The 20,006-nt window shown below is 38.5% G+C and overlaps 1 protein-coding gene across 3 annotated transcripts in view; it reads left to right on the forward strand.

Moving 5' to 3' along the window:
- dvl1.L (dishevelled segment polarity protein 1 L homeolog) overlaps positions 1-20,006 on the forward strand; it is an 89,017-nt gene that overhangs the window by 11,343 nt on the left and 57,668 nt on the right. For all 3 annotated transcript variants that reach the window (XM_041569360.1, XM_018226034.2, XM_018226035.2), the window contains exon 2: positions 19,377-19,446. In XM_041569360.1, the coding sequence (XP_041425294.1) occupies positions 19,377-19,446 (70 nt within the window). The remainder of the gene's footprint in view (positions 1-19,376; positions 19,447-20,006) is intronic.

A 20,006-nucleotide genomic window follows, 5' to 3' on the forward strand; every position in this document is an offset into this window, starting at 1 on the left:
TGTCTGCACCCAAGTCAGCTTATTGCCTGCGAGTAAGAGGAGTGAAAGAAGCGTATGGAGGCCAGAGGATCAGCCTGCATTTATATGTAGGTCAGGAAACAGCCCTATGTAGTACCAACTTTAAAGTAGAACTAAAGTTATAATCAAAAGGGGTGCCAAACACACTCCAGTTTCATAAAAAACAGGTGCACTGCCAAACAGAGCCTCAATTTAGGTTGACAATCCACATAGGGGCTACCAAATGGCCAATCACAGCACTTATTTGGCACCTTAGGAACATTTTTCATGCTAGCGTTGGCCCCAACGCCTTTTACTTCTGAATGTTGCTCACGGGTTCAAAAGGTTGGGGATCCCTGCATTACAGCATGGACATTGGTGGCATTTGTAGCATACCTAGATCAGGGAGGCATACAGAACAATCTGGATTTTTGCACTTGCAGGCTTATGAACCTTGGCAGTGTTTCCAGGTAGGGTTTGGCTTCTGAAAAGCCTGTTTCCTTCAAGTTCTGCCTACAAGCCTTTGCCCTGTTTATGACTTTCTCTTCAATAGCTTTTCACTTTCCTTAGCTTTGCCAATTGCTCTATCATTTCATCCTCCTTTTTTTTTTTAACAACACAAGCATGTTGCCAGGGTCATTATCACAGACACTCCTTATATCTATTCTACTAAACCTTTAAATATTTTGGGAGGAAAAATAATCTTTCTCTCACAAAGAATTATTTTACAGCTACCAGAGTCAACGTGGATATAAATCTTTGGCCATATACTTTTAATAGCAATAGTTTGCTTAGCCCCCTATAATGAAAGAAATAGAATTCTTATCAGTTTTCTGGTATACATTAATAAACAAATATCAATTACTTTATATTTGAAAGTTACTTAGACTTAAAATTCTTAGTTACTGTTGTCTTTCATTATACATTTTTTGTATTATTTGGGTTTGAGGAATCCCTTTAAAATTGGCAAAGCCTACACATATTGTAAAAAAGCATTTTACAGTATTTTCATATTATCACAAGACATTGTGCACTGATGTAAATGACAAAATGCATTGTGTTCCATTGTCTTCACAAAGCATATCCTTTAATTTATAGAATGGCTAATTCTAAGCAACTTTTCAACTGGCCTCAATTTTTTTCTTTTTTGTATTATTTTAAATTATTTGCCTTTATCTTCTGACGCTTTTCAGCTTTCAAAATGGGGGGTCACTGGCCCAATCTGAAAACAAATGCTTTGTAAGGCTACAAATTTATAGTTATTGCTACATTGTATTACTCATATTATTATTATATTATAATACTCTATTAAGGCCAGGCTATATTCCAGTCTGTTATTCATATCAGTGCATAGTTGCTAGGGTAATTTGTACCCTAGCAACCATACTGCTGAAATTGCAAACTGGAATATATATTGTGCCAACCCTAAATGGTAATGATGTAGCATCTGTGACAGCAGTTCACAGTCAGAGAGCCTAATTGAAGGTGAGGGGTGCAGCCATGGAATATACATTTTTATAGGCTTTTTGGTTGGCTATATCTAGATTATTCATGTTAGCTAGACTGTCTGCAGATCCCAGCGTGATGTCTAATTATGGAATTCTCATCTGCTCAATTCAACCTGTGTGGCCAAGAGTCCAAGAGAAGTCTTAACTTGCATGGTTTATAATTTATTAATCACGAACAGAATGTTGCACATCAATAAATGCTTTGGGAGAAAGTGAAATTTTATTGAGTCATAATACAAGAACAGACTCTATGGGGCAAATTTACTAAAGGGCGAAGTGACTAACGCAGGTGAAAATTCGCCAGTGTGACGTCATTACTGTACTTCGCCGATTTACTAACGTTCGCTGGTATAACTTCGCTAGCGAAGGAAATAGACTCTAGCACTAATTCGCTCCATAACGCCTGGTGAATTTGTGCTCTGGTGAATGGACGCAACTACGCAAATTCACTAAGATGCGGATTTTACGGAATGTTACGTCTTGCGCCAGACTTGCCTTCGCCACCTCAGACCAGGCCAAGTGCAATAGAGTAGATAAGAGTTCCTCAAAAAATAGTTAAAAGTCCCTAAAAACTATAGCTTCTTTTCCTTTTTCAGGGTAATAGGCTGAAAAATAGCGTAAATTTTTTTTTGGGCTAACCTGCTTCCCCCCTACATTTCCTAACATATGGCATATAAACTATACACTGGGCTCATGTGTAGGGCAATATAACAACTTTATTTTATTAAGGTTTCCCAGGCTTGTGTAGTGTAATGTATTTGCTGCAACATATACATCCATTGAACTTAACTTCCCATCGTATACAAATTAGGCAACGCTAGCGCAACTTCGCTTCGATTGGCGCAGTAACGCTAGCACAACTTTGCCAGTGTATCGCGCCCTGGATGCAACTGGATTTTAGTCAATTAGCATTGTCCGGACGAATCTACGCCTGGCGAAGTGTTGCGCTGTGAGCGAAGCCATCGCTGGTGAATTTTCAGAGGTTAGTGAATTTGCCCGTATATGCCTTTTATCAATATAACACATTTACTGTACCCCAATCACTGCAAACTACATGGAAAGGGGGGCTGAAGTGAGAAATAACTGTAATTCAATGGGGGAAACCTGTGCATAGAGATGCTTTGTATCTCCTATAACTTACACATACACACACAACAATTTAAATCTGCTCTTATTTATTCCCTGGTTGCTTGTAGAATTTAAGTGAAGTTTGGACTATTAATTTCCATGACAAATCCTCCGCATTGTCAGAGCTATGGAAAAAGATTAATAAAAACATCTGTGCAGCTCCAGTTATGAAATGTATTCCCCAAGAGCCTGATGCTCCTTGGTGTAAACTAGTCATCTTACAAATCCCTCCACTGTGAGAAAAATGTTAATTTATGATATTTACATAATGCAGCCAAACCATTAACTTCTTTTTTTCTTTTTAAGTGTGACTTTATTTCTCATTGGAATTTCTAGTCTTCAGTATGAGCACCAGTTTGCATTAAATACTGTAGTTATATATACAGGTATGGGACCTGTAATCCAGAATGCTTGGGACCTGGGATTCTGTGGTTACGGCTCTTTTTGTTTGGATCTTCATACCTTAAAGGGGTAGTTTAAAGTTTAATGTTCCTGTATCTGGTGTTTGAGTCTGGCAGCTCAGTAATTCAGGTGCAGATTCTGAACTGTTACAATTTTGCAATGTTTATTGATACATTTCTCTGCATCTCTGCAGTATTGTATACATTCTAACAGCTGCTTTTAATAAAACTCAGGGATTCTGCTCAGCAGGGACAAAGATAAGAAATGTATCAACTAAATGTATCAATTTAGAAAAGTTTACAGGGTCGGCGACCCCCCCTCCCAGAGCTGCTTTAGAAGGTGAAAAATGACAATTTACACTTCAATATTGGAAAAAGTCGTTATTTCTGGTGATCCATCTGAAAATAATTAGGGAACTGCCTCTGCTGCTGTCTGATGCCGAGCTCCCTCGGGGGTTCCCCCGGCTGCCCCCTGCACTGCTCAATCTCTCTGTATCTTTTTGTATAATGGGTTTCCAGAACCATTTCCGGATCCCATACCTACTAGCAATACTAGCAGTGTCCAAAACGTACACCGTACATATTGTACTGCAATATTCTGTCTATTGCATCTGTACCCCAAGTTATGGAAGGCAAGATTATATTGGCCTTTTACACTGCTGCATGAGTTATTTGGTCAATTGTATGCTAATAATCCTTGGTCCCTTTCCATTTATACTATTTTTAGATAGTCCTTATTTTTATCCTGAAATATACAACCTTATATTAATATACACTGAAAGTCATCTGCCATTTACTTGCCAATTTTTCCAGCTCAACCAATATCCTGACACGAGGTTTAGCAGAGACTATAAATAAACCATGACGCTTACTCAAAAGCACAGGGGAAACTGTACTTCCCTTTTAATCCATCCTTTCTGCCGAGGCTCTTCATAATCCAATGTTCAGGCTCCTTTGATGTTTTCCTGCTGTTTTTAAACATCTATTCCAGTGGTTCCTTTGTGTTACACATGTACGCAATGACACAAATCTATGCACAGATACTGCTTAGGTATTAATAGTTTGGTTTGGTCAATATATTGCAAAAGAGAAATTTTAAACCAGGAGAAAAATTGCCCTAATAGGAGAATTATGAAAAGAAATACAGTAGCTAGTTCCAATTTGTCATCTGTCATTACTTTTAAAGGATTGCAGTGACCTTGTGATGTGTTCGGGCATCTTTTATCCGTTGTTCCAAGTAGCCTGTTGTGTTCATTTTAAAGGAATTGTTCAGTGTAAAAATAAAAACTGGGTAAATAGATAGGCTGTGCAAAATAAAAAATGTTTCTAATATAGTTAGTTAGCCAAAAATGTAATGTATAAAGGCTGGAGTGACTGGATGTGTAACATAACAGAACATAGCCCAACTTCCTGCTTTTCAACTCTCTTGGTTTCCACTGACTGGTTACCCTGGTTACCAGGCAGTAACCAATCAGAGACTTGAGGGGAGGCCACATGGGTCATATCTGTTGCTTTTGAATCTGAGCTGAATGCTGAAGGTCAATTACAAACTCACTGAACAGAAATGTACCATGTGGCCCCCCCCCTTCAAGTCGCTGACTAGCTCAGAGTTAGAGAGCTGAAAAGCAGGAAGTAGTGTTCTGGCTATTATGTTAGACATCCAGTCACTCCAGCCTTTATACATGACATTTTTGCCTAACTAACTATATTAGAAACATTTTTTATTTTGCACAGCCTATCTATTTACCCAGTTTTTATTTTCATGGGACCTGTTATCCAGAATGCTTTGGACCTGAGGTATTCCGGATAATGGATCTTTCCGTAATTTGGATCTACATACCTTAACGGGGTGGTTCACCTTTAAGATAACTTTTAGTATGTTATACAGTGGCCCATTCTAAGCATATTTTCAATTGGTCTTCATTTTTTTTTAAATTTTTTATAGTTGTTCAATTATTTGCCTTCTTCTTTCCATAATTCAAATGGGGGTCACTGACCCCATCTTAAAAACAAATGCTCTGTAAGGCTACACATTTGTTGTTATTGGTACTTTTTATTAGTCATCTTTCTATTTAGGCCATCTCCTATTCGTAGTCCATCTCATATGTTGCATGGTTGCTAAGGTAATTCGGACCCTAGCAACCAGATTGCTGAAATTGCAAACGGGAGAACTGCTGAATAAAAAGATAAATAAATCAAAAACCACAAATAAAAAATGAAAACCAATTGCAAATTGCCCCAGAATATCACTCTTTACATCATTCTAAAAGTTCATTTAAAGGTGAACAACACCTTTAGGGTAGGGACACACTGGGCGATTTGGGGAGATTTAGTCGCCTGGCGACTAATCGCAGCGACTTTCCACGACCAATCTTCCCCGAATGCCTCCCCTCGCTCTGCGCCTGGCTAAAATGAAAAATCGCCTGCGCTAATCACACGCGGCGATTTGTTTTCCGAAGTCGCCCGAAGTTTCCTCGTGAGGCAACTTCGGGCGACTTCGGAAAACGAATCGCGTGTGTGATTAGTGCCGGCGACTTTTCATTTTATCCAGGCGCAGAGTGAGGGGAGGCATTCCGGAAGAAAAGTCGCTGCGATTAGTCGCCAGGCGACTAAATCTCCCCAAATCGCCCAGTGTGTCCCTACCCTTAAGTCTACTAGAAAATTATGTAAACATTAAATAAACCCAATATGTTGTTTTTGCTTTTTGGATCAAGTAAAAGGTACTGTTTTATTATTACAGAGAAAAAGGGAATCATTTTTAAAAACTTGAATTATTTGCATAAAATGGGGTCTATGGGAGATGGCCTTTCCGTAATTCCGGGTTTCCGGATAAGATATCCCTTACCTGCACAGACAAACCACATAAGAACTTTAAAGTACGAGTAAGCAGTTTTCCCGTCCCCTGTAATATCAGTGGTGGACTACGGTATTTGTCTGACCCTAACCTGCCCGAACCCAACCTGTACCCTTTCTGACACATCATGCCATCATTACTTATAATCCCACACCTGCGTTTGTGTGAGGGTCGGTCATGGGCAGAGTCAGACCCACTACCTGCCTCTAACATCTGCTAGAAGAGTGTTGTGCTGTCTCCAGCTTGGCTGACCTGTGGGTTTTGGACAGGCCCACTCAACACTAGTGCACACATACACTTTTATGGACTGCTTTTTTTGACATCTCATTGGCATGTAAAAGCTGAATGACTGGAAAGCTGTGAATAAAAACCCTGGTAGAAACTGGAGAAAATCTAGTAAAGCTGGATAGAAACTTTTACTGTAGCTAGTAAAACTGAGTTATTGTACAATAAGTTCTTACTCAGGTTTCTATGCAAGTTTAATTGGTTTGTATTCATGTGTCAAGTCCACTGATGTATATGATTTTTGTCATAAATTTCAAGTTTAAAAGGTATCTCTAGCCAAAAAACGTTTTTGCATAATGAAAACAAACCTATACCCATACGTAGCTTGCTAATATGCATTAACAACATATGTTTAACGTTATTTATAAATGTAATTGCAATTGGGAACAGGGACAGATTTATATCATGGGCACCCCTAGGTTTGGTGCCATTCATCTCCCCCATCCTCCAGAAGTTGGACAGCACTACTCTAAAAATTCTGATTTTCCCCTTAAAGGGATCCTGTCATCGGAAAACATGTTTTTTTCAAAACGCATCAGTTAATAGTGCTACTCCAGCAGAATTCTGCACTGAAATCCATTTCTCAAAAGAGCAAACAGATTTTTTTATATTCAATTTTGAAATCTGACATGGGGCTAGACATTTTGTCAATGTCCCAGCTGCCCCTGGTCATGTGACTTGTGCCTGCACTTTAGGAGAGAAATGCTTTCTGGCAGGCTGCTATTTTTCCTTCTCAATGTAACTGAATGTGTCTCAGTGAGACATGGGTTTTTACTATTGTGTGTTGTTCTTAGATCTACCAGGCAGCTGTTATCTTGTGTTAGGGAGCTGCTATCTGGTTACCTTCCCATTGTTCTGTTGTTGGGGGGAAAGGGAGGGGGGTGATATCACTCCAACTTGCAGTACAGCAGTAAAGAGTGATTGAAGTTTATCAGAGCACAAGTCACATGACTTGGGGCAGCTGGGAAATTGACAATATGTCTAGCCCCATGTCAGATTTCAAAATTGAATATAAAAAAATCTGTTTGCTCTTTTGAGAAATGGATTTCAGTGTAGAATTCTGCTGGAGCAACACTATTAATTGATTCATTTTGAAAAATGTTTTTTTTCCCATGACAGTATCCCTTTAAAAACTCGACCAGAAAAATTTGAGGCTTAATAAACAGGCCACTAAATGTTGTGCTAAAATATGGGTGAATGAGGGGCCATTCACACAAAAATAGAGTTATTTAAAGTGATGCCAAGATTATTGCATCCAAAGTCGCTCCTTGTCCTTCCATATAGTTGCATTCACTAAAAGTGTATTTGTCCCACCTGTTGTTGCAAATCGATGGGGGAGGGCACAATGGACTCCATCCATAGGAGCAGAATATTTGCACCTAAAGAATAAAGTTCAAAGCTTATGAAATGATGCATTCAGAAATAACTAGGGATAAATACTGAACTGAATCCGAACATGAAGGATGAAAGAGAACTGTACATAAAGCGGGTTACACATTTTTTTACTTCCTTGTTTGTGTGATGAAAAGTCACATGATTTTAAAGATTAAATTTGGCCAAATTTGGACTAAAAAGGTTTTTTTGTGAAAAGTTTTTGAAAAAAGATGTGTTAAAGGAACAGTAGCGTCAAAAAATAAAGTGCCCTGCACTGGTAAAACTGCTGTGTTTGCTTCAGAAACACTACTATTGTTTATATAAATAAGCTGCTGTGTAGCAATGGGGGCAGCGATTCAAAGAAGAAAAGGCTCAGGTTACACAGCAGATAGCAAATAAGCTCTGTCTGTCTAATGGTGTTATCTGTTATCCATTAGTTAACCTGTGCCATATAGTCGTTTTTCAATTTCCGCCATTGCTCCACAGCAGCTTGTGTACATGAACTATAGTAGTGTTTCTGAAGCAAACAGATCAGTTTTACCAGTGCAGGGCAACAGTACATGATATTTTCATAACTTTAAAACACTTAAATTTTTTGGTGTTACTGTTCCTTTAACTTCACACTGTCACTTTAAGTATTTTCCTGAATATTGTACCTTAAGTTGTAACACAGACACCTGAATCTGCAGCCACGAGGAATCAAAATTGGTGCCTGAACCAAGAACTTTTTTTTACTAATTGGCCAAATCCAAATCCTCCTGAAAAAGTCAGAATACCAAACCGAATCCTGGATTCGGTGCATCTCTAGCAATAAAACAATATCAGATATAAAAGTTTTTAACACAAGTAGTGTATCCCATTTGTCTAAAACCGTGTGTGACTTGTCAGACACAACTCACCCTTATACCCAAAATTATGCTGGAATTATGGGGAAAACATTGGATTGTGGCAGAACCCATATGATGTTTAGAGCAACTGGTAAATAAAAGATTTATGATTTCCTTACATTTAGTTGTCACCTGAGGATCCCCTGCAAATGTGTATGAAAACAAGCAGCTGGGTTGGTTCTATCTTGCTTCATTGCTGGACAGTTTAAGACAGGTAGAATTAAAAGCATTCGGACCTGAAGGAAATGATGGCCCTTGATTCTAGAGCCAGTCAAATGGAAGTAACATTCAGGCTTTTTACAGGCTTCATATATTAGTCACTTGAGTGATCTAAAACCAAAGATTCTGTGGCTTTCAGTTATTTATCAAAAGGAGCCAATAAAGCTATGCACACACAGCAAAGTAAATATTGTAGTTTTGCAAAGAATGATTGCATTAGGACTGAGTACAACAGGAAGAGAAACCAGCAAGTCAAGTTGCTGGGAATGTGAATGGAGAATATTATTTAAATGTTGCGGGTAGGTTATCAATAGCTACAATAAATAACACTTACAGCATCTAAATGAAAAGTGAACATTTCAGGAGCAACTATATTTTAAAAAATGGATATATACTCACAATACATACTATTACCAACGTTCCAAGTCCTTTCCAAATGAAACATGAAATCCAAATTCTTTTTTTTATTAAAGCATTCATAGCTGTTGTAAACTCATTTAAAATCTCAGTTGTCAATCAAATGTTGCCTGCCTCTCCTCTATGCCTTAGGCATAGAGGTGGAGCAGGCATTTACTTTCACTTTCTATTCAGCACTTAATAGATGTCCACAGATTCCCCCTCTCTCTCTACCATTTAAGTGTGTAGCCAGGGCATGGGGATGGACATCAAGTCCCCAATTCGGGTGCACAAACAAGATTCTGAGATGATACAAGGCTTGTCTTAATAACAGTGTCCACAAAATGGCTCCTGCCTGCTTGCTATAATTATGAGTTCCCAGACTGATGGAAACACGATTCAAATAATTTATATAGTGCAATTAAAGTTTCTTTTGCTTGACTAACGTGATAATATAGTATTTTGGACAGGTCCCCTTTAAAAGGGAGACGGTTTTCCCCAGTATATACTGTATGTTCAAAAGAAAAAAATAAATTTTATAGTATTTTCTGTTTGTATTTGCATAATGGAAACATTAAAAACTGAAAATGTATGTATACATTTCTGTATTTGCGATTAGCTTCACAAGTTACTATAACAGTTTTGTGGACTAGTATTAGCCGTCTTCTCACTAGAAGACAGTCAGAGGGGAGGGATGGAATTGCTGTGTGCCGACTAGTTATGACCCTGATCTGAACAAGTGAGGGACAAAGTTCCCTGGACTGACCATGCATGAGACGATAAAAGTTACTGGCTGTGCCCCTCCAGAGTCTGCAGCTTATTGGCCCATAAATGGGGTTCTTGGAAGCTGGTTTGGAAATTCCATTGGGCGATGTCCTCTCTCGACTCTGTAGGCTCCAATCATGATCTGATCAATGCCCCGGGAAGACAAACTATCAAATCAGTTTTATTTGTCCCACCATATTAGTCAAATTGAGTCACTTGGTCCATGATTGCCAGCTTTAGAATTAGACCTTTGGCCAATGCAAATTCCTGGTATCACTTCTAGCTGTTGTCAATGGAAATCACTGCAAGCCTTTTACAAGGTGTGTGTTGCCATTATCGCTGTTGAAACTTAGGAATGTGTGGAAATAAAAGCTTGTGGTTTTGATATCTCATCCCTCGGTTTTCCCCTACATCTTCCCAACTAAAGAAAATATTAAAATAACCATTCTGTAGATTTGGCACATGAGCTAGAGCAAAGCTGTAAAGAATATTAATATGAAACCAACCCCTGAATAATTTGGCAGCAAAGCTGCATTTCCGTGACATTTATTGGCGTTTCTTCGTGCCAGCGTACTACTCATATATGCCACAGGAATGTACAGATAAGACTTATGAAGAAAATTCTTGTCAGGGTGCAGTTCTTCAAGGAACTAGTTGCTTTTTGGCTGATAACTTAAAGGCACCACAGATGTTTCAGATATCTTCCAGATTAGTACAATTGTGAAGAACTTTTGAATCCCTACAGAGACTAATTGGAGATTTATCAGTGTTTCCTTTTCCATTTTATAAAAACAAGTTTTGTAGTTGTCTACATTTTGGCTGGGTTTGCAGCTACAAAGGGTAATGGCACACAGAATGGAGCCCAAATCCACTAGTAGCGAAGCACCCAAAATACACCTGCTGCCTCCCATTGTTGCCTGTACTAGTGGTTCCCACTAAAGTTATTGGGGGTTGATTTAAAAACATTCAAGCCTTCAGTTATAAGAACCACATGAGAGTTCCTAAACTATTTTATTTAAAATAGTTAAAAATTTAAAAGCTTGGCAGGTTTTAGGTGCTGAGCTTTTTATTTGTTTGGAAAACCCACTTGGGGAAAAAACCTGCTCATCAGGTAGCTTATTTATTCAAATAAAGAAACCACACTATATTTTAGGAACCAGAATATTTTGGACCAGAAGACTCGAGCACAAAGGCTCAGGCATTCTTAAATCGGGCCCTTAGAGTTGGTAGAGATGATATTTGCTGACTGATGTATACTGGCAAAGAAAATTCCCACGTGCCCTTAAAGGAGAAGGAAAGGTTAAAAATAAGTAAGCCTTATCAGAAAGTTCCACCTAAATACACCAATAAACCCTCAAAGTAGTGCTGCTCTGAGTCTTCTGTCAAACGAAACACTGCATTTCTTTCCTTCTTCCTCTCCCTCCCCCTTCTCTGCTGTAATCTGAGCCCAGAGCAGAGGGGAGACTCAGGCAGGAAGTGATGTCACACCAAGCTAATACTGGAGCTGCTATCTATCATTAACAAACAGAGAGAGCTTCTAGAGCTTTTTATTCAGGTATGGTAAAACATTCTACAGAATAAATATAGCATTGTAGCTAATCTATTGGCAATAAATTGCCTCCGTAGCTTTCCTCCTCCTTTAAGATTCAAGAGGATGATCCTCGCACAGGAAGGATGGTTGTACACCCTACCCCAAAAAGCAGGTTATATCAGTATAGTGAAGATTTCTAGACTCTGTATGTTCTCCTTGTATCTACATGGTTTTCCCCAGTCCATGGAATCCTTTATCGGTCCTGGAAGGAAAGTATCTGAGTTTTTTTTTATTTAATTGTGCCATCTCTGCAAATGGTCTCTTGTTTGATGTATATGGAACTCAATGAAATTAGTTATTAATAATTTATTTTGAAGGGGTTGCTCACCTTTAAATTATTTTTTATTATGACGTAGAGAGTGTTATTCTGAGATAGTTTTCAGTTACTCTTCATTTTTTATTATTTGCAGTTTCAGAATTATTTTGATTTTTTAAAATTTAATTTTAATGTTGCTAGGGTCCGAATTATCCTAGCAACCCGGTAATGGTTTGAATGATAGACTGGAAGATGTATAGGAAAGGGGCTGAATAGAAAGATAAGTAATAAAAGTAACAATAAAATTTTGGCCTCACAGATCAATATTTATTGGCTGTTGGGATGAGTGAGCAGCATTTGAAAGCTGGAAAGAATCAGAAGTCATATGTTTTAAAAACTAAAAAAAAAAAGTGAAGACCAATTGCCAATTCTATAACACACTTGAAGGTGAACTTGAAAATGAAGTATAATGATTAGAAGAGGATTTCCGTATTAGATAAATTACTGAGAATCAGCTCATTGTTATCATTAGATCCTTTACCCCCAGCAAAGTAAAACACGTGGTACCACAGAAATAATGTGCCTGGATGTGTGCGTGGAACTGATAACCTATTGGCACAGTGAGAGGTGCAGTAAGGTTTAGCAATGCTGTTGGTTGGTCTGTGTTTAGAGGAGAAATGACCCATGTTGGAAAGAGACAGAAGGGATTATTTTTTAATGTTTGCCTTAAGACAAGCAGATTCTGGAAGACAATGGCTGGTTTATGGCAAAGACAATTTCTTCCATCAAAAATATTTGGTTTGGAGAGCATAAGACCTTATACTTTTCATAGGATACTGTAGGGTTTAAATGGGAAGATACAGACACTGTTAGTGTGGCCCAGTTAAAGCACTACAGGTATGGGATCCATTATCCGGAGTCCCATTATCCTGAAAGCTCCGAATTACGAAATGGCCGTCTCCCATAGACTCCATTTTATTCAAATAATCAAAATTCCATTTTCTCTGTAATAATAAAACAGTAGCTTGTACTTGAGCCCAACTAAGATATCATTATTCCATATTGGAAGCAAAACCAGCCTGTTGGGTTTATTTATAGTTTAAATGATTTTCTAGTAGACTTAAGGTATGAAGATCCAAATTACAGAAAGATCCATTATCTGGAAAACCACAGATCCTGAGCATTCTGGATAACAGGTCCCATACCTGTTTTTTTTAAATACACGTGTTAAAGGACATTATACTTGGTAATCATAAATTCTTGGGTATTGGCCACTTGCCTCAAGTGTAAATGTTCTTGATCAGTGATCAGTACCTGAGGGCAGAGGACTGGAAATCAAGCATGGTGGCTGCCCTCCCCCGTGCAACATTTCATTTGTACCATTGGGACTGGAGAGCATTGCCAGTGAAGGGTGAAGGGTGTCTTAATTGCGGTTGGCGAAATTGAAGGGGACCAACGATGGAGCTTCCTGTTAAAGGAGAAATCAACTTGTCCTGAAAAAAAACCCATACCCCTAGGTCTACCTAGGTAGACCAACTCCCTCCTCTCCAGGCTAAGTCCCTCCCCCCCCCGGGAGATGCCCCATACTCCATACTTACTCCTCGCCGCAGATTCTTTCAGCGAAGTCCCACGCGTCAGCCAGGTCAGCAAAGTAGTCAGACAGATCAGCAGGAGAGCAGGGGGCTGGACTTAGGGAACTGTCAGAAACTATTAAAAATCTTGAAAATTCTGCATATTTTTTAATTGATGTATATTGCAAAGTTGCTTGAAATTATGTTTACTTTTCAAACAATTAAGTTATGTTTTTGTGGAGTTCCCCTTTAATAATTCGCCCTGTAGCACCAGTTTATATGACGGGCAAACCTCATCTGCTTGATGATTTGAGACAACCCCTAAACTTAGCTTCTCACCACCTGATGAAAGCATGAGCATGTGCATGTAGCAGATACTAGTAACAAAAAAAAATATGGGAAACGTCAGTGACAACTTTGAAGGCCTGGATAATTGCTACTATAGAAGTGCTGAACCGTTAGGCTGGGTCAATAAGTTCATTATATAAGATTTGACATTTCTAGCCATATTAATTTTTAGGGTTTAGTTCTCCTTTAAGCTGTTCATAGGACTAGCCCTGCATTTCTCATATAATATTTGTCTTGTCATTTTAGCTATTCTGAACATGCCAGGGATAAAGTTTTATGAGAAGCAGATTTCTTTCAGCTTTGAAAGGAAAACTACACCCCAAACAATGTAGGTCTCTAAAAATATAATGCATAAAACAGCTCATATGTAAAACCCTGCTTCGTGTAAATAAACCATTTTCATAACAATATACCTTTTTAGTAGTATGCATCAATGGATAATCATAAATAGAAAATTGCCATTTTGAAAAATAAGGGCTTCCCCCTGGGATCATAGGATTCACGGTGCACACAAACATACCAAACAAACTATACTTGTTAGGTCACATGAGCCAATTAACAGACAGAGTTGTGTCTTTTGCTTCCACACTTCTTCCTGTTACAGTTAGAGTTACAGTATTTCTGGTCAGGTGATCTCTGAGGCAGCACAGAGATCATCACAAAATGGTGGCTCAAGGCAAGAGATGTAAAAGGGCAATATTTACTTAAATATATATACCAGTTTGGTAAGATTCTTTAAAGGAAAACTATACCCCCCAAACAATGTAGGTCTCTATTAAAAGATACTGAGTAAAACAGCTCATGTGTAAAACCCTGCTTCATGTAAATAAACCATTATCATAATAATATACTTTTTTAGTAGTATGTGCCATTGGGTAATCAGAAATAGAAAATTGCCATTTTAAAAAATAAGCGCCGCCCCCTGAGATCGTAAGATTCACTGTGCACACATACAAACCACATGTAAGGTCACATGAGCCAATTAACAGACAGAGTTCTGCCTTTTGCTTCCACACTTCTTCCTGTTACAGTTAGTGTTGTAGTATTTCTGGTCAGGTGATCTCTGAGGCAGCACAGATAGAGTCACGAAATGGTGGTTCAAGGCAAGAGATGTAAAAGGACAATATTTATGTAAATATATATTCCAGTTTGGTAAGATTCTTTAATATGTCATTCAATTTGATATAAACTATCTATTGCTTAAGTATTCATTTTGGGGGTATAGTTTTCCTTTAATATACCACTTGTTGATGGCAACACAAAATGAAGGAACAAACCTGTACCCCAAAAGACAATTTTTTTTTCGTATTTCATATAGGAATAATATGCTTACGTAAATAGGAGTCAATAGTGCAAATGGGGTCAAAGCAATACTGTAAATGATTAACATGAGCTTCATTTCAAGTAAAAAATTACCGGCAGGTGAAGACAATGAAACAGACCACATTTTTCTATTATCTTTAAAGAAACAAACATAAATCAGTGTCATGGTCCTTTAACCATTTAAGTGCCACAGAACAAGAATGCACTTGGTTTAATAATAGGCAAAGTGGCAACAGTGATGCATACAAATTAGTTTAGTTAAAGCAAATATACGTATGAATTGACTAACGCATCTATAGAATTACAGTGTATTTGGCTAAAAAACTGTTACAATTGGTAAAAAGAAATATAAACATTTAAAACAAGTGTATGTAAAATTGCTCAGAGTGCACTTCTAAGCACTTTGTCAATTTACATACATTTTTTGTTTGTTTTAAAGATATTAGACATTTTTAAATGGTATTTTAATGGATTTGTAGCAACAGCACCACCTGCTGCTAATTTTGTCCAGTTGTCTGCATCTCGGGAAAAACATATTTTTGGGGATGTCTATGAAGATTTTCATTCATCCAGGTCATGATATATAGTATCTAGCAACTGGACTTTCTGAGTTTTCTTGAAAACGTTTCACCTCTCTTTCAAGCAGCTTCTTCCGTTAAATGCCTGGGCATTTAAACCCTTAAAGGAGAAGGAATGTTACAGAGGCATTTTATTGCTAATAGATCAGCTGCAATAGTGCAAGCTAGAATGCTATACTAATTCTCAGAATGTTTTATCATACCTGAGTAAAAAGCTCTAGAAGCTCTCTGTTTGTTTAGGATAGCAGCTGAAGTATTAGCTTGGTTTGACATCACTTTTTGCCTGAGTCTCTCCCTGCTCTGGGCTCAGATTACAGCAGAGAAGGGAGGGGGGTAAGAGGAGCAAAATGAGCTTGCTCACACCCAGGGCCCGGAGGTTAAGGGAGGAACTCCACGATGCGGCTCGAGCCGATGCGTCGCCATGCGACGAAACGCATGCAACGTGTCGGATGTTCTGAAGATAACAGAAAGTGAAGGAGAAATCACAGGCAAGAACTACATTTATCCGACTGTCGGATGAAAAAGCTGTGCTCTGTAGGTTGCAGCTGGGCGGCATTCCAACCCTAAATATTGCTGCCCCAGGCCCGGGCCTTTGTGGTCTCGCCATAAATCCGGGCCTGCCCTACTAACTCCACTGCTTTAATGGTTGATAAGAAGGGGGGCTGCTCCAAAACTAGGGATGCACTGAATCCACTTTTTGGGATTCAGCCGAATCCTTCGTGAAAGATTCAGATGAATACTGATGTGAATCCTAATTTGCTTATTAGGGACGGGAAAGGAATTACTTCCTTGTCACACAATTTCCCTCCCCGCCATTAATTTATATATGTAAATTCAGATTCGGTTTGGCCAGGCACAGGGATTCGGCCGAATCTGAATTCTGCTGAAAAAAGCTGAATCCCGAACTGAATCCTGTATTTAGTGCATCCCTACATATTAGCATACCTTTGGGGGGTGGTCTTCCCCTTTCTATGGTACTACACCTCTGACCTGAAGTTTCCATATCACCCCAAACAGGACTCCTATGTCTTCTATGTTGTTTTAATCCTAGAAGACAGCAAGACCAAGCAGTAAAGGGATATTTTAGGACATAGGAGTATATGGGATACCCAACTGAAGAGTAAATGTCCATGCCAGAGATAGAGCTTTCCAGGCTTTCTCACAGACAACATAATGCTATGCTGGCAAACCTATTTAGCTTAGTAAGCACCAGAAAACCTGACGGTATAGTGGCCATATGGGTTGTTATTCCACCTATTCCAGCAACAACTCTATGTCACAGATAAGTCCTTCTGTACCTTTGGTGCTATATAACTTAGTGAAATATCTTTATCTCAGATTCTTTCATTCTCCCTTGCCCCACATTAGGAAAAAGAGTAATCAAGTTCATTTGTGATGATTTGGCACAAAAAAAAAATTCTGAGCAAGTCTCTGCATCTTTTATTTTGAGTCATTTTATTAAAGATGTCTGCAGACACATTTTTACTAAAAAACACATTTCTTTATGGATAAGAGAATATTCTCACCGCTCCAGGATAACAAACTTCTGGCTTTACCCAGCATTGCTAATGTTTGTTCTTATGATTTAGCATTGCTTTTTCTTTTATACTCACTACCATGACCAGGTTTTCTTTTCAACGGTCCATTACAAAACAGGTAATAAGATCTGTTGTCACAATATTGCTGTTACAATTTACACACACACACGAAATGTGCACAAATGGTATAGCAAACATGCTTAAATAAGAATACCAGGAACTGTGATGTGTACAGATTGTCATGTAAGAAGGGTAAACAGTTTGCCTGTTTGCAGGTTTTTATGCAGTGTCTATGCCATGACTGTGTGTCTGTGTGTGTATGGGATCTTACAGGTGTCAAAGCTTGAGGCAAATTTTAGGCATAGGTAACTTTAACTCTTGTATATTTTATTATTTACAAAAATGGCGTACTTAGCACTCGCAGGTATTTGCACGTTTTGATGCATCGGTTGGATGCAAACTTTATTTGGGTCCACTAATAGTAGCACAATATTGATTTCTTTCAGCCCCGTTCCTGCCATGAGGCAAAGTGAGAACCTTGCCTCTGGTGACAGTTTACAAGGGCCCTCAAAAATCAATCTTGAAAGACGGACCTGACCCGGACCCGCATTTTTTTCCACTTGTACTTGCATCCCCACCCGCTACCACCATTAAACTGGATGGGCTGCAAACTGGAAGTGGCATCATCAGAAGTGGCATCATCAGTAGTGGCCAAGGACAAAAAATTAAAATAGGGAAAAATGAATAAACCTTGCTATATATGACCTTGCCAACCCATACCCACAGCTGAATGTCCTACACACAACCCAAAGATTACCCACTTTTTTGCAGGTACCTGACCAACTGCAGCATTCTAGAGCAGTCTGCACAAGCAGAGAGGCATACAAAGAGAGGGGCCCATAAGGACCTGTGTTCCCCATCTCTTGCCACTTCTCAATCCAGGGGGAACTGGAAAGGGGTTCACTGCAGACCTAAAAGCTTCCTGATTTCTTAAAGGGGTGGTTCACCTTTATATTAACTTTTAGTATGTTATAGAATTGCTCATTCTTAGCAACCTTTCAATTGGCCTTGATTTTTTCTTTTTTATAGTTTGTGAATTATTTGCCCTCTTTCAGTTCGGGACTCTACCAGGATTATTTCAGAAGGATTCGGCATATGCAAATTAGGGGCGTGAGGGAAATTGACTTTTCGTCACAAAACAAGGAAGTTAAAAATGTTTTCCCCTTAAATCCCCTAAGATAGATCATTCAGAGCATCCCTAATTCATATTTCAGTCTCCTATTCAAATCAATGCATGGTTGCTAGGGTAATTTGCCCCCTAATGACCAGATTGCTGAAATTGCAAACTGGAGAGCTGCTGATGAAAAAGCTAAATAACTCAAAAAACACATAATGAAAAATTAAAGCCAGTTGCTAATTGCCTTAGAATATCACTCTTTACATCATACTAAAAGTATATTTAAAGGTGAACAACCCCTTTAAAAGGTTCAAGAGGTTTCACCTCCATTCAACCTGTGACCTAAATGTATCTAAAAGATTTTCTTTCTAATAAATAATAATAGTAATAATAATACATGTCATGCAAGTTCAGTGAAAGAGGATGCAGTAAGGCTGCATATATTTGAAACCTGCATATATTTGAAACCTGAACAATGCATTCTTCATAAGAGGTAAAATCTTTCTTTTGCTTTTCTCAAACTCCATTGACTGTATGTTGCTCATGTGTAACTGGTACACGAGTATCTTCACTTTATGCTTCGGTAGTAAAGCTTGTCCCAGGAGAGTATTCCTTTCACTTGACATTGCTCCGGCACTGCAATGTTAATGCCCCTTTTGTTCTTTTAATCCTCTGTTAAATCTTTCTATAGAGTGGATCTGTGCTATTGATTTTTAAAGAGTCTTCAATGACAACAGAGGTGTTAAAGAAATACAACCATATTTGTAAAAGCATATTAAAAACCCATATCTTTTTAATGGACATTATGCTAAAACAATAAATGTTATACATGTTCTGCATGCCTTTTCTACCATAGGTAAATAAAGGTACTCTTATAGATCTTTGTTACAAAGTTATTGCTTGGTAAAACCAAGAAGAATGTTCCTATCGTTTTGCAGATTGGTCACTGGAGGGAACAAGGGATGAAGTTTCCCTTTAAGAGCAATGTGGCTTTTCATTTTAATAAGCAAATCAGTGAGGTTACTGCTAGAAATAATCATTTTGCATTGCAGGACACATTGGGTAGATATATAAATAAATAAATAAACACACTACACCTAGGACTATGATAAGTACATGGTATGACAACTGAGCAGGTAAAATTCAGTCTCTAACTAGTTTATCACCTTCTGTCTTTCAGGGTGGTTAAAGAGGAAATCTCGGATGACAATGCAAAGCTCCCATGTTTTAATGGCAGAGTGGTATCTTGGGTAAGTGTTCTCATTTAGCACTCATTTTGTAAGAGATTATAGTAGGTGGTATAAGATACTGCACAGTAATCAGACATAAGGGGACATGGGTCAGTTTATTGAACTTCAGAGAATAGATTGAAAGCTTCATGACCAAGTATTAGTATGCCTAAAACAAAACTGCATGTATAGGAATGTGTTAATAAAATGTATTTTTCTGTTATCTGGGTAGAATAATGACAACTTCATTATTCTTTAGGGATGCGCCGAATCCAGGATTTGGTTCGGTATTCGGCCAGGATTCTGCAGGATTTGGCCTTTTTCTGCAGGACTAGGATTCGTCCGAATCCTGTTACCTGGCTAAACTGAAGCCGAATCCTTAATATCATGTGACTTTTTGTCACAAAACAAGGAAATAACATTTTTTTAGCCACACGCTGCGCGACCGACTCTTCCCCCCCCACCCTGATTTGCATGTGCAAACTAGGATTCAGTTAAGTACTTGGCCAAATCTTTCATGAAGGTTTCGGGGGTTCCGCCGAATCAAAAATAGTGGATTCGGTGCATCCCTATTATTCTAA

Source organism: Xenopus laevis, chromosome 7L (assembly GCF_017654675.1).
Source record: "Xenopus laevis strain J_2021 chromosome 7L, Xenopus_laevis_v10.1, whole genome shotgun sequence".
Lineage (NCBI taxonomy): Eukaryota > Metazoa > Chordata > Amphibia > Anura > Pipidae > Xenopus > Xenopus laevis.